The following is a 14,942-nucleotide window of genomic DNA, read 5'->3' as shown; positions in this document are numbered from 1 at the left end:
CTTTTGCACCCAAAACACTGCTCAACTTCAACTTGCACCAGATTTCTTCATCTTTTTTCATCTCTATTCACACATGGAAGGGAGAAGAGAATCATTTAATAAGGAGGTGACCCTTTCATTAATAAAGATTATTTTCTTTCTCACACATTTTTTTTATTACAAAAGGATGAAAAGATAGCATTGATTAAAAGAAGTAAAAGGTCTGTGGGAGAGAGAATAAAAAAGTTATCGTAAGGGATTTAATTGAGATAAATTTTACCAAGTGGAGACGCAACACATTTAAACGAAATTGAAGACAAAATAAGCAATTAAACTAAAAATATAACATGTGAAAAAAAATGACATATAAGAATAAAATATTTGAATGGAATAATAATATAAGAATAAAATGATATAATAAGAAAAAATCTAATCATACATGTAAGAAGTAAATCTATCATAGTACTGTCACTAGTGCAGTCAGGGGCAACGGCAGCGGCTATTTTCGTCCATAGACACCGGTTCCTGAACCGAGGCATATAAAAGCAAGGCAAAAAGTTGTAGGATTTTACCTCGGTTCAAAGGCCGATGCAGTAGATTTTTTGTTTTTTTTTTTTTGGAAGAACTTTACGCCTCGGTTCAAAAGGAACCGAGGCAGTATCTCCATGCCCTGAGCAGATTTCATGTCCCATCCTAATTGATTTCTAGCTAATCATTTTATTTGAGCAGATTTCATGTCTCATCCTTTTCCATGGTGATTGGTCCAGTGCCATTGTTGAACACAAAAAGATGAGCTTGCCTAAGAGAAATTTTCTTATCCTTTGTCAAATCCAAGTCCATAAAGCCACCAAATGTTGGCTTATAAAAATCACCCTTTAAAGACGCCTTCATCTGTATAAACATAATGGAAGAAAAAGTGAACTTGGCATTAGAAAATTCATACAATATTTTAAGACGCCTCATAAGTTCACTACCATAACAACCAATTCTTATATTGTGAGTGCAACATAATTTATGCAATGTATTAAACATTTTATGATGTAATCAAGCAGCTACATGGTTGCATAATAAACAAAATAAAAATTCCAATTCCATAAACATAAACATAACGAATAAAAGAAACCAAACCAAAAAAATCTTACGGGTTGCAACTTGCAAGGGTAATTGAAGGTTCTCAATTATAATATATCAATTGAAAGATAAAAATAGACAAGACAAGAAATTTTACCTTGAATTCCTTATTCTCTTTATTCACTTGGATCCTAAGACAAACTGGTCCACAATGAAGGGGAAGACAATGATAAGAAAGAAGACAACAAGATTTATACATACGTTTGTAGTAGGTATATAAGTCACATAATGTGCACTTGTATCTTAGTAGACTCAAAGCATATATATTCAATCATACATGTGTTTGTGTGTGCATATATTCATAACAAGCTACCCTGCAAATTTAGACCTAGAACACTTACCAGTAGGAACAACAGTTCCAACACAAGAGAGCACTCTTGATAGGAAGGAGTTAAAAGTTTAAGTATAAAACCCGAAAAACAAAATATGTAAACTTAAAAAACATCTACTAGCCGAAAATGAGTATCGGTAGCAGCAAGCAAGTCCCATGTACCTTTTGAGACCAAGAATGTTGACAAGAGAGTCAAAACCGAACAGTTCCAATTTAGATTCCTGCTGCTGGGATCCATTAGGTTGTTGTTGATGAGAAGCGTTGCCTTCTTTAGCATCCAAACTCCCACTAAGACTAGTTTTCACTTTTTTGACCACAGAAAAATAAAACTCAGAATAAACAACAGCAACTCATCACAATCGACTAACTTCATTTCCTTCACAATTAAACAGAATCGCACTCACACACAAAATCAACTCGACACAAGTGACTAGCTTACATTCATTCACAACAACACATTATCGCACTCTCACATACAAAATCTCACTTGTTTCAATCGCAAGCAACAACAAGTCAAAACATCGCCCAATTCTTCCGATGGGGCACAAGTTTCTTATTACGAAACGAAATGAAATCGGCACAATCGCTAGAGAAGAAAATAGGTGGAGATGGAACAGTGTGAATACCTGATATTAGAAGGAATATCTGTAAATGCATAAGTGGAAGAAGAAGTAGATCCCGGATCTATGGAAGACATTTCGAGCACCGCGGATCATTGGCCAACACAGGACGATACTTGCGGCCTGAGCGAAAACCATCATCGTCGCCACCGCCTTCTATGTCACCATCGCCATTTTCTTGATCCATTTTCTCAGATCCAAATCACGAATCTGAATCACAATTGGGAAATGGAGAAACAGAGAATAAGCAACAGAAAATTCAGATCCAGCGTTCTAGATAGTCCTTTTCTTTGTTTACTGGCCAGTGGTGTCCCAAATCTGAGCCTTGATGACCTCGGAATCGATATTCAAACTCTTGGTGGTGAACTCAACTCTTATGGTAGACTTGGACTCCAAATTGAACTCATTCCGCGTGAAGCGCGAGAAAAGGTTGGACTTCCCCACGCCGGAATCGCCGATCGGAACCAGCTTGAAAAGGTAATCATGGATTAGAACCCTAGGAGCAGTTATCGAGAAGTTGCTTCACTCCCAACAGCAAAGACAACTTACCGTGGTTGCCACAACCACAACAGAGGCGACCACAACAGAGGCGTGACGACAAAGGCAGAGGCGCTACGAGTGAGGCGGAGGCTGAGGCGATAACACGGCGACGAAGATGTTGGCAACAGCGACGAGGCAGAGGCAAGAGACGACAACAATGGCCCGCGAGGAAGACGAAGCAACATATGCCTCAAGGAAGATGAAGAACGACTCTTGCACAAGGAAGAAGAAGGAGAACGCAAGAAAGAAGAAGAACGCGAGGCTGCGAAGAAGATAATGAACAATTTAAGTTAAAATTTCTTAACTACTACCTCAGTTATTAACGCACCCGATGCCTAAGGTACTCAGAGAAAAATAAAAAGTAAATGGCAATTAATTCAAACGTTTATGTTTCGGTTAACACTATAACCGAAGTCTATGAATCTTTTGACACCAACTCCCAAGGACCCGAGGCAACAGTGAATCTTTTAACTTTTCGGAAAAGTAGATTTGGAAGGCGTTTATGCCCCGGTCTCCCTCTCAATCGAGGCAATAGGCATTTCCAGAAAAGGTCTGTCAAACAAAAAGTCCGACTTGCAGAAAGTAGGTGGTAATTATGCTTCGATTACTTTTATAACTGAGGTAAAAGACTCTTTCTGCTTCGAGTGTCCTGAAACCGAGACATAAACATTCACTATTATTACAATTATGCCACCGCATTTTATATACTTCGGTTTTGATAAAACCAAAACTTATATGGTGTGTTAGAAAGCTGATTTTTTACTAGTGTGTCTCATGTTTTCTAAGGAATATTGCAAAGAATAAAGAAATTGAGTTAGAGTAACGTGAACTTAAGAATAACTTACATATTTAATGACTAAAGCCATAAAATTTCATAATCTCATATGAACATGTTTGTTCTTACCGAAATAAACTAATTATACACATGTGGACTCGTCTCTTATGTATTGTGTTTGACTTTATAATAGCTTGTTTTGAGGCAATAAAGTAACACAACTTTGTCCCAATACATTCATATGCTTTAATAATGGGGGTTGTGCTACAAGGAGAAGCTACGATGGTGAGACTCAGCGGAAGTGGGTGTTGCTTGCGCGTGAGCAGAGCTTAGTGGCGGCACCGTGAATGCTCTATGATCGCTGTCAGAACAACGTTGGCAATGTTGGAGAGATTTTTGGCCAAGCATGGAAGGCGACAACGTTTGGGCTGTGTTTAGAATGAGGGAGAAGAAAACCTTACACGTAATAGGAGAAAGAAATATTTGCGACAATAACAAAGTGAAACATGAGAATGGGGTGGAGTTCGAAGAAAGAAAATGAATGATAAGCTTAGAGGACAAAAATATCCCACAGAGGAGATAATTAATACATAATATTTATTATTTACTAGTAATAAATATTTTAATATTCATTAATAAACTATTTAAACGTGATTATTATATTTACAGTATTTGTTAATTGTAAATAAATTAAAATTAAAATTTAATTTATATTTTACTAAATTTAATTTAATTAAAATTAAAAATAATTTATTAAATTAAATTTAATTATATTAAACTTTAATTTATATTATATTTTATTTTTTTAATTTTATTTTAAAATTTTATAAAATATTTTCTTTTAAATATTTATCAATAATTACAAATACTTATTAATTTGAAAATATCTATATATATTTTTTAAATAAATGTCGCAACCAGGATCGTGACGGGACGGCTAGGCGAAAACAAACGGGTTTGAGAAATGATTTTGGGAGTCGCCACCATAATGTATTATGGACAAACTATGGAAAACCATCAAATAAGACATGGTCTGCGAAAACTAGATTTTAGGTTCAGGAATCGGTTACGCGTAAGGAAGGTATTAGCACCCTACCGCGCCTGCCCAAGGTAGTACCTTTAATTAAATGTGTAAAGTTGACGTGGTTTCCCAAATATTTAATTTTCCCCACAAATAAAAATATAAAGAAATTATTAAGAAACAAAAATATTTGTTTGTTTTATGAACCCGACAACCATTGACCTTGCTCCTAAATATATCGATTTAATGAAAAATCAGGGATCACGTAGTTCTTTATCTAGATTGTAAGTTTGTTTGAAAATTATTATGGATTATTTTGGATTTTTGAAAAGTGAACTCGATTAGGATTGACATCATTTTTTTTTTATTTTGAAGAAATTCTTTTATTTTGAAAATGATGGGAAAAAAGGAAAGAAACCGGCAATAGGTCGGCAAGTACCTATAGAATTTATTTTATGACTTATTATTATTTTTTTATAGGAAAATACGTGATAAGAAATATTTTTTTTTATTTATTTTTATAAAAAATAAATATCACGTGATGCAGGAGATATAACCAATATCAAAAGAGACGAGAGAAGATATTTCAACGAAAAGAGAAAAAGAAGGATGGAGAGATAACATACCTTTTCAGCTTTCAATACTCCTCTAGTTGTTTATGTTAGAGTTCCTCTAGCATGAGAACTTACTTTTCTCTATACTCTTCCATACTCTTTCTATCTCTATTATTTTAGAGTGTCTCTCTCTCCCTTTTTTTTCTTCTTTTTTTCTATGACAGAGTGCGTATTTATATACACACATTGTAATATTGTAAATTAATTGACAATGAACAAAATAGGGAAATAAAATGTCTTGGTTCCAAGAAAAAGAAATCAAATAATATTCAAGACATTTATTATAATTATTGTCAGAAAATTTGTTCATTTTTTAAAATCATATTTTCTTCTCAACTGCAACAAATTATATTAATATATTATTTTAATTACTGCTTATAATTATTGGAATAATATTGATTCAAATTATTACCATATCAAACTAATATTTCAAAAATATTTTTTAGTAATGTGTCCTGCATTAAGGAAATTTATTTTATTATTTTCATTTTCATTTTTTTTTATCTACCATTAATTATTATTCTTTTATTCTCTATTTTTATTTATTTATCTATCCGGACGAAATTGGGGGTTGACAATTAATATAAACGAATAATAAATAAATTTTTTTGTTGGAATAATATCTTTCCAGACCCGTTGGTGAAACATGAAGAATATAGTACAAGATAAAGGGAAAAGGATAAATTGTCAACACGGGAATTTCAGGAAACCTATGAAGGTTCGTTAAGAAAACATAGGTTGCAATAAGCAATAGTCCAATATTATTTTCACTAACATGAAGTGGAACACAATTTGACCGCTATCACGATGGTTAAACACATTAACAACTTACATCTAATTATTTGGTTAAAACATTTTGTTTACATTAAATAAACCTTTATTTATTTTATTTCAAAGGAAAGTTCTAAAAATTAATTATGTTATCTATTACTATTAACATAAATATTTCTCTTTATAGACACTAATGTAACATCCCAAAATACAGTAATTACCATAAATCAGAATTAATTACAATTAACAGTAAATCAATGCAGTCTTTATATAATTAACAGAGTTTAAAAGCCGAACGGCTTAAAGTGCAGAGTTACAATATACAAGACGGAAACAGTGAATGCTAATAACGAACGGTTTTACAAAAGAAATAACCGAACGTCCAAAAACAAGAGAAACGTCTAAACTAAAATGAAAGACGGACGTTCTACTGCTCCGCTTTCACTTCCGCTTCGATTAAGTTTTCTTCCTCGATAACGTCCTCCAGAGTAGCCTCGCCTTCTGCTCACATCCACACGGATGATCATTGCAAGACAGGACGAACGTACATAGACAGCGGACAACACAAGGAAAAACGAAAGGGTAAGCTTATATAATTTAAGTTATACATCAACACATACAATAAAACATTTCATTCCACACAAACACATATTTTAACATATAACATCATGTAACATCTATATATATATATATATATATATATATATATATATATATATGTAAGACGACCGTCCGGACTGTATGATCTGTGTAGTTACAAGCGTCCTTGCACCCGAGTGATGTAGTAACTGGGATACACTCAACAGCTGCCACTCAAGGTTAGTCCGTTCTTACGTCGCCCATGTTAACTTATGGACTAAGGACCTCCTGTCGTTCCCACACATGAACTACCCTCTTCTACGTGAAGATGAGTATCACGGAACATCAGGATGGACAGCGAGTCTTAACTTATCCACAGTCATACTTTACCAAATTTAATATTTAACATATTCGAGACGTTCCTCCCTGGAACGCTCGTTCAAATTCCATAATCGTATAATCATTTAATATAGTGTTCACACATCTTAATATTTCATATTTATAACATTTTCATTCTATGTTCCACTTTCTTAAAAGGACGAACGTTCAACTTTCTGAAGGGAGAGGACGAACATTAAAAGCCAGATTTAGAATAACCCATTAACAATCAGAAAGACTCCAGAGGAATACGACCATTTTCAGAATATTTTAAGTTCCAAGAGGTCAGGTTGACTCAACTTGGACGAAGATACATCAAGAAGAATACTTAACTACATTGGGAACCTTTTGTTTAAAAGGGATCGACTGCCAGTCAATGACCGAACGCGCCAATATACATTTACTAATTATTTGGATGAACGCTATTTACGTTCGTTAAGGAATCAAAGATAAGGACGAGCGTTCGGTTTAAGACCGAACACTACATTAAAACGAACGCTAGGTAGATGACCGAAAACCAATCATGACGAACGCTTGGTACAAGACCGAGCGCTATTTAGGACGAACGCTTGGTATAAGACCGAGCGCTATTTAGGACGAACGCTTGGTATAAGACCGAGCGCTATTTAGGACGAACGCTTGGTATAAGACCGAGCGCTATTTAGGACGAACGCTTGGTATAAGACCGAGCGCTACTTAATTCAGTATCATTTAATTTAAGGCGTACGACAACTCTATGCTGAGCCGAACGCTCAAACATAGTAATTCGAAATAAGGACGCTCGTTCTCAAATCGAATTCTTCCCAAATGAAAGAATTCTACTATAAGTAATTTTCAGGGAAACCGAACGGTATAAGACCGTACGATGACGAGCGTAATTTATCATAGGGAAATTATTATATCCAGATTTTTACTAAGTTAACTCAATCTTTCTCATGTGATTCTTATTTCGTAACTTCATATCCCTGATTAATTCTCATACTATACAGATCTCATCATATTAATAATTCCAACTATACAATATTCATACACCTTTCATACGTATCCAAATCAACATGCATTTCAACCAACATAAAACATATACAATATCAGTGATCGTTCATAACAGCTCAAACAGCATACTTTTCATCCATCCAAATCAAATCATACAACATGCAAGTATAAATTAAACATATAAGCTTCCCTTACCTGGATAGCAGTGTACGTCCTAAGAGTAAGACTTTAACTCATGCAACTACGGCTCTTCTATACTCAACGGTCACTTAAGTTTCTTCAACTAAATCTAACCAAAGAAATGTAGAAGATATCAAATCCTACCCTTGCATGCAACTGAATCTGGGTTCGCAGGAATATCCAGAAACGAACGCCTAAGCTGGGAGACTTACCGTTTTCAGAATCGGGATTGGTTCGGCCCAAAATGAAGCTCACAGCTGGATGAACGTTCCTACGGTGCTGCAAGTTGATCGGAGAAGAAACGTGAGAATTTCAGTAGAGAGAAGTTGGGATTTCTAGAGAGAAGTTGGAGAAGATGAAGGTTGGGTTCTGAGGAAGAAGATGAATGGTGCAGGTGAGTGGAAGGGTTTTTTCGAAAAAGTCATTTTGTTCAATCCACGTTCGTTCGGACGAACGTCTCCCAAGCCGACACCTGCACACCCACTCTGACTTCAGAAGCTTCCAACGTGACAAGTGGCGTTCGTGCATGCAGCGTTTAGTGCGTTTTTAATGCACTGAACGTGTGGCGCGGTGCATTTAAGGAAGCAGCCAGGTGACTCAGCAATGCAATAATGACAGATTAGACAGTATAATCATGTTTTAATTTTTTCGAGATCTCACAGCCACTTTCTAATAATTTGTAGTGGACTTTTATCAACATATTTCATTTTATTTTTTTTCATTTTTAAATTTTATAATCATTTTTTAAAATTTAATTAAGTATTTATAATAAAAAATACTACTTTTAATTTAATCACAAAGCTATTTATTTATTATATATATACCTTTCATAATAATAATAATATTTTTATTCTAATAATTGTAATAAAAATATTTGTTATTATGAGAAAAAGATAGTCATACATTGACTTAAGGTGCATGTCTTTTCAGTTATATTATCAAGATAATTTTAGAAAAGAAACGGAAAACTGCAAAGATGTCTTGTATTGGACTAGAAATTACGATAGAAATCCAACGTGTGGAGCAAGGCAATTAAATTAAAATAAAGAAAAACAAAATATAAGTATAAAAATGAAAAGCTAATTTTTATAGTGTTCCTCAACTCAGCCCTCTTCCCGTTTGCCGGCAAAACAAAACCCTATTCGAATTTTGTATTCATTTCTCGAAGATTTTAGCATAATGGTGAGTTCTTCATTGTTTTTCTTTAAATTTTCTTCTTTTTATTCCAATTTCCAACAGGGAACCATTCTCAACCATTACAAAATTTCGCCCATTCAATTTTAGATTCAAAAGAGCTGATTTTTCTACAGATATGATCATGTTTTTTCTTTTTATGTTCTCCTTGTTACTTGATTTGAAGCCCCTCTTTCCCCTTTATCTCTTTGCCCACCTTTTTATATCTTCACTATCGGTTTGCCCAATTTCTTACACAACGTTGACAAGTTGTTTATTTTATTGGATTTTTTTGTAGTCTTCAAATTTTGTTTGGGGCTCTGGAATTGGAGGGGGTTGGGGGATAGGGTCTTATGTTGATGTTCTGAAAACAGAACCTGGATTGTTATCCTTGTTCTGTAAATTAGGTTTGTATCCTTGTTTTGTAGACTAGCATAGTTTGGACATTTTGTTTTCTGTCTATACAGTAATCAGCAGAGGTTAGGGGATAAAGGTTTATATATATATATATATATATATATATATATATATATATATATATATATATATATATAAGTTTGTTGATTTTTATATTGCCTTTGGGTTGTGGTACTGAAACTGAAATTTTTTAACAGACTTCACCATTGGTGGCTGGGCTTGCAGTGGCAGCTGCGGCTTATGTAGGTAGATATGGTATCGTGGCTTGGCAGGCATTCAAGGCTAGACCGCCTAGGATGCGTAGATTTTATGAAGGTGGTTTTCAGGCTACCATGACTAGGAGGGAAGCAGCTCTTATACTGGGTGTTAGGTAATTCCATTTCTGTTTGAAGATTCTAATGTGTTGATTGAATTTGTTAAGACACTGGAAATGGAGAAAATGGCCTACTAAAATGTAAAATTCTGTTTGTGACAATGGTTTTAACGGTGTTTATTATGACCTTTTCCTTTCGGGGCTTGTTTATGATATTACTTGAATTGGGATAGTGATATTTCTTGTGATGTCTTTACAATCCTGTTCGTCAACATGTAATAAAGGTTAAGTCTCTTCATGGTAAAATCATATGACACAGGTTCTGTCGTAATCAGTGTATCTGTGTTTGAGTTTTGGTTGATATCTCAAAGTATGTGATAATAGAAGGTCCCAGACAACAGTTGCCACCTGTCTACTATTTTTCTCTTTACGTCATTCCAATGTTCCCATTACTCTTGAGAGAAATGGTATCATCCATCATAGTTAGAACAGTATTTCTCCGGTTTCTATTGACTTGACATTCATTGTTTCATATTATAACTATCTGTTGTTAATTGTGAATATTATATCTTGTTATTTTGGTGCAATAATGTGTGTGATATAAATCATTGGTTTTGAGAAACAAGGCATATCAAGTTCTGTTTCCAATTGAAAAAAGAAAGAAAAACGAATTTAGTTCTCCAATTGAAAGTTCAGAGTTGGCTTCCTTTTTGTTTTCCATTTTACCCTGATCTTAAATGTGTAGACTGTATGAATTGTGTCTGGCTTTTGTTATCTTTTGTGTATTTTATAGGAATTTCATTAGTTAATATTGAATTTTTGTTTGTAGTCTTGACAACTTTTTTGGCAGACATAGTTCTTCTCATGCCGATTTTCAATCGTCATATTTGTTTCAGAGAGCGCACTCCAACAGATAAGATTAAAGAAGCACATAGGAGGGTGATGGTTGCAAACCATCCAGATGCAGGTGGCAGCCATTATCTTGCATCCAAAATTAATGAAGCAAAAGATATGTTACTTGGAAAGACCAGGGGTGGTGGCTCAGCATTTTGAAGCCCCTAGGAAGCCTTTCTTTCCATTATTTTCACACTACGCGATTCTCACTAGATTTCAATTACAATTTTTTTGGCCATCGTCCAATTACTTATTGCATTACCAATTCGATAGGGAGAAAACGGAAAACTAAACATGGTTACGCATATATCTAGATGATATGGCTCCAATCTAACATGGCTTGTGCTATTGAAGTGAAGATTGTTGTCAACAAAAGCGATTTTTACTTCCTCATTCTACTACCAGTTATCTTTCTTTATATTTGAGTTCATACCACTTTGTCGTGATGTTTGGCACAATATAATCGATTCTATCAATTACAGAATGTTCGGGGATCAGATGTTTCAGACTAGTGTAAATGAATGTTGTATTCAGGACAACAAATTTTAGTTTCATAGTTCAGCTTTTCTAATTCATTTTCGTCTTTCAAGTGAATAAACATTAGATCAAGTGAATAAACATTAGAATTACAATTAAAATTGTGACAAGGTCTAAATATAAATTTTAGACGAGGCATATCAGGAGAGGTGTTATTGAAAAACTAATGGTGTGGCCGATGTTCTCTAAAAAACGTAACCTTTTTTCAAAACTTGGAACACAAATTCTTGGTTTTGATTACATGGGAGAGTTGTATGAACAAACTGATTTTATTATTGTTTATGTTTTTAAATTGTCAAAAGAAGGCTAAGAAAGTTATCATGTGTCCAAGGGATATTTGTTTAAGGAGGATAAGTTGTATGTGTTTTAAGTTTTCCATAGAAAACTCCTTGTTAAGGAGTCACATGAAGTAAATCTCATGGATTATTTTGGAATTGTAAACATTCTTTAAGAGAAATTCTATTGGTTCCATATGAAAGGAAACTGCAAATCTTGAGATGAGTACCTTCCTCACATTGAGTTTTCATACAATAGGGTAGTTCACAAGACCACCAAAATGTCTCCTTTTGTGGTTGTGGATTGCTTTAATCTTCTCACTCTTTTAGATCTATACTTCTCCTAAATTTTTATGATTTCATTTATAAGGAAACGAGTATCTAGGTTCTAATTTGTGAAGAAAATGCATGAGTGAGTAAAGTCAAAAATACAACACCAATCTGAGATATATGCTAAGCATAATAACAAAGGCAATAGGAAAGTGATCTTTGAAGAAGGAGATTGGGTTTGATTCTATTTGAGCAAAGATAGATTTAAAAAGAAAAGGAAGTCCAAATTCAATTCTCGTGGTGATGGACCTTTTAAGTAATTCAAAAGATTAACAACAATGCATATAGGCTAGAGCTACCATGTGAGTATGATGTGAGTGTTACTTTCAATGTTGGTGATCTAACCCTTTTATAGGAGATTTGTAGCAAGATGAAGAACCTCTAGATTTGAGATCAAATCATTCTCAAGAGGGAGGGGGTGATAGCAAAGCCTAAGTCAAGGGTTCAATCACAATAAACACGGCTAAGCAAATTCAAGAAGAGTTAGAATTATTTATGCAAGGTGAAGCTAAACTCTTATTTACTCAAGCCATCATGAAGTATTTCTACACTTTGTATTAAAGGTCAAGTAGTGTAGGCTATCTTTTAGACATTGTATTAAAGGTTAAGTAATGTAGGATTTTTGTACAATGTAGGACAATATTTTCACCTAGCTTAAGCTAATCTTTGGTGATTAATTTTGTAACCCTAGCTTGGTAAAGGGTGTCCCACATGAGACATGGCGACTATATGGCAAGATTTTAATGAAGAGTTTTCTTACACAAGTAGTGACCATGTGTCATTTTTCTTGTGAAAAACTTTTGCTAAAGTGACTTTCCATATGATAAGCTCAGTGAAGAGTTTTCTTAAAAAATAATGGTCATTGTCTTTTTCAAAGTGGATAAACTTTTGCTAAAGTGGTTTTTCACATAACACTACAAGAGTGGGAGGTTTTCTAAAAGTTAAAGGGTCATATGTCAATCTCTCTTTCATCAAGATAGGATTTTTAGGATTTGGTGCAAGATAACATTTTAGGATTTTAGTCTACTTTGGAAACACCTTTATCTATAAATAGAGATATCTTTCTTTTTGTAAATCTACTTTGAGATTTGTAATGGAATATTTTTAATTTGTCTCTAATTCATGACTAAAATATCCTATGAGATCCTTCTAGCCACATTTCTCTAGATTTGGTCCAACCTCTCTAAAAACATCATCAATCATCTCCCTTCCACCACTTAAACTTCCAAAACCGAGAACAATCACTTTTACTATCACAGTTTCATCTTTTTGCTTGGAGCCAATTTAGCTTAAAAAAAACCTATCAATTTTATATCTCAAACTTAAATTCCAAAAACAACTTAATTCTAAAAACAATCATTACATATATAATAATTTAACATATCATTCATATATTCTATTTATAAAACCTACAAATATTTAATGGTTAAGACAAATAGAATGCCAATGACTTCAATAAATTTATTAACTTCCAAAATAACTATTTTAAAAGTTTATGAAACTTTTATTGGTCTGGCAATTTTACATAATTTATAGTCATTAAACTCTGTCGAAACCTCGCCTTTTTTTAGTTATAGTACTTTTAAGAACATTGTAATTATAGTTTTTTTAATAAAATCTTTCTATAAAAGAACTGTTTTAACGTAAACAAACCAACAAGCATTTACAACCATTTGTTCTTTTAGTTGAAACACATTAATAAATTACACTATTATTAATGAATTTTAAGAATTATAAGACTGTCTCAAACTAAAAGACAATTTCATCTGTCAAAAAGTTAGCATAATGTAATTTTATAAAATTAATTAATCAATCCACGTATAGGAACATGGTTTCCATTTACACATTTCAGTATATAATCGAATTTAATCTTGCACATTCCTCGCAGAAAATATAGAAGGGATAAACGTTGCCCATTTACTATTTTAAGAATTTAACACAAATTTCTAATTTTAAAATCATAAACAATCATAATTGAATTCCCTTGACTTATATAATAATAATTTAAAAATTGATATCTAGATTACTTTTTAAGGGATAAATGCTTTTTTTATACTGTTTATTGATTGGTATTTTTTATTGACTAAGTTGTAATTGGTTAATAGATTTTCAATTTAAGGACATACTAGACAAATAGAACAAAAATCACAAAAAATGAAGAGATACTCATACTACAATTATCCTTTTCTATATTGTAATTGTATTGAAAACAACCTTGAATAGTTTTATCTCAATGAAAGTTGATATTAAAAAGAAGGTTTAATCCTTTTCGACATCCCTATTTATGTACGAATGTCTCAATTGGGTCCTCGTTTTTTAAAGTGTATCAAAATGGTCCCTAATTTTGAAAATTGATATCAATTGAGTCCTTTCCGTTAAGTTGGTTGGACGACGTTAAAAAAATTGATGAGTGGATGCTGAGATGACGAACGAACGCTCGTCCACCAGCGAACAAACGCTCGTCCACCAGAGAACGAACGCTCGTCGACCTCTTATTGCTGGACGACCGTTCGTTCCACACTGGACGACCGTTCGTTCGGTGGTCGACGAGCGTTCGTTCGCTAATGGACGAGCGTTCGTTCGCTGGTGGACGAGCGTTCGTTCGCCATCTCAGCATCCACTCATCGATTTTTTTAACGCCGTCCAGCCAACTTAACGAAAAAGACTCAATTGATATCAATTTTCAAAATTAGGGACCATTTTGATACACTTTAAAAAATGAGGACCCAATTGAGACATTCGTACATAAATAGGGATGTCGAAAAGGATTAAACCTAAAAAAAATGTCAATTGCGTAAGTTTGAAACGATACTCGATTTAAATTATAAAGAATGAACGAAAAATCTAAAAGAAGTTACATTTAAATAATGATGAGTTCACAATGCATGCTACCACTACCCACATAATTAGTGGATAACGACATGTTTAACTGAAACAGGGACTCTCAAGACGAATGGTTCACCCCTAAGGACCAAATTCCCGATAGAAATCCTCCATTTCTTACCCAACTAAAAGGAAGTAAGAAATAGACGAAGATGTATTTGCTTGAAAAGGTAGGAATGTAGATCAATAATTTAGTGGGTTTAGCTTC

At 33.7% G+C, this 14,942-nt stretch overlaps 2 protein-coding genes across 6 annotated transcripts; one reads left to right on the top strand and one right to left on the bottom strand.

Annotated features, from left to right (window-relative positions):
• Positions 1-376: 376 nt before the first annotated feature.
• On the bottom strand, positions 377-3,124 carry LOC108319227 (uncharacterized). Of its 4 annotated transcripts, XR_008247587.1 has the most exons (4): positions 2,068-3,124; positions 1,604-1,745; positions 1,208-1,251; positions 377-870 (listed from the first exon to the last, which is right to left on the bottom strand). XR_008247587.1 is itself a non-coding variant. In XM_052874234.1 (3 exons), the coding sequence occupies exons 1-3, from the start codon at positions 1,716-1,718 to the stop codon at positions 712-714; spliced, it is 318 nt and encodes a 105-aa protein (XP_052730194.1). In that variant the 5' UTR covers positions 1,719-3,124; the 3' UTR covers positions 377-711. The 4 variants fall into 4 exon arrangements, 1 of the variants encoding a protein (XP_052730194.1); XR_001831248.2 differs by lacking the exon at positions 1,208-1,251; XR_008247586.1 differs by lacking the exon at positions 1,604-1,745.
• A 5,819-nt stretch (positions 3,125-8,943) lies between these two features.
• LOC108319226 (mitochondrial import inner membrane translocase subunit TIM14-3) lies at positions 8,944-11,107 on the top strand. Of its 2 annotated transcripts, XM_052874233.1 has the most exons (4): positions 8,956-9,094; positions 9,384-9,492; positions 9,728-9,872; positions 10,645-10,783. In XM_052874233.1, the coding sequence occupies exons 1-4, from the start codon at positions 9,092-9,094 to the stop codon at positions 10,730-10,732; spliced, it is 345 nt and encodes a 114-aa protein (XP_052730193.1). In that variant the 5' UTR covers positions 8,956-9,091; the 3' UTR covers positions 10,733-10,783. The 2 variants fall into 2 exon arrangements, with proteins under 2 accessions (XP_017405764.1, XP_052730193.1); XM_017550275.2 differs by lacking the exon at positions 9,384-9,492 and having other exon boundaries at positions 8,944-9,094; positions 9,700-9,872; positions 10,712-11,107.
• The last annotated feature ends 3,835 nt before the right edge of the window (positions 11,108-14,942 follow it).

The sequence above is a fragment of the Vigna angularis genome, chromosome 3 (assembly GCF_016808095.1).
Source record: "Vigna angularis cultivar LongXiaoDou No.4 chromosome 3, ASM1680809v1, whole genome shotgun sequence".
Classification (NCBI taxonomy): domain Eukaryota; kingdom Viridiplantae; phylum Streptophyta; class Magnoliopsida; order Fabales; family Fabaceae; genus Vigna; species Vigna angularis.
Note: the sequence above shows the minus strand (reverse complement) of the source record. Positions and strands in the feature narration are given on the sequence as shown.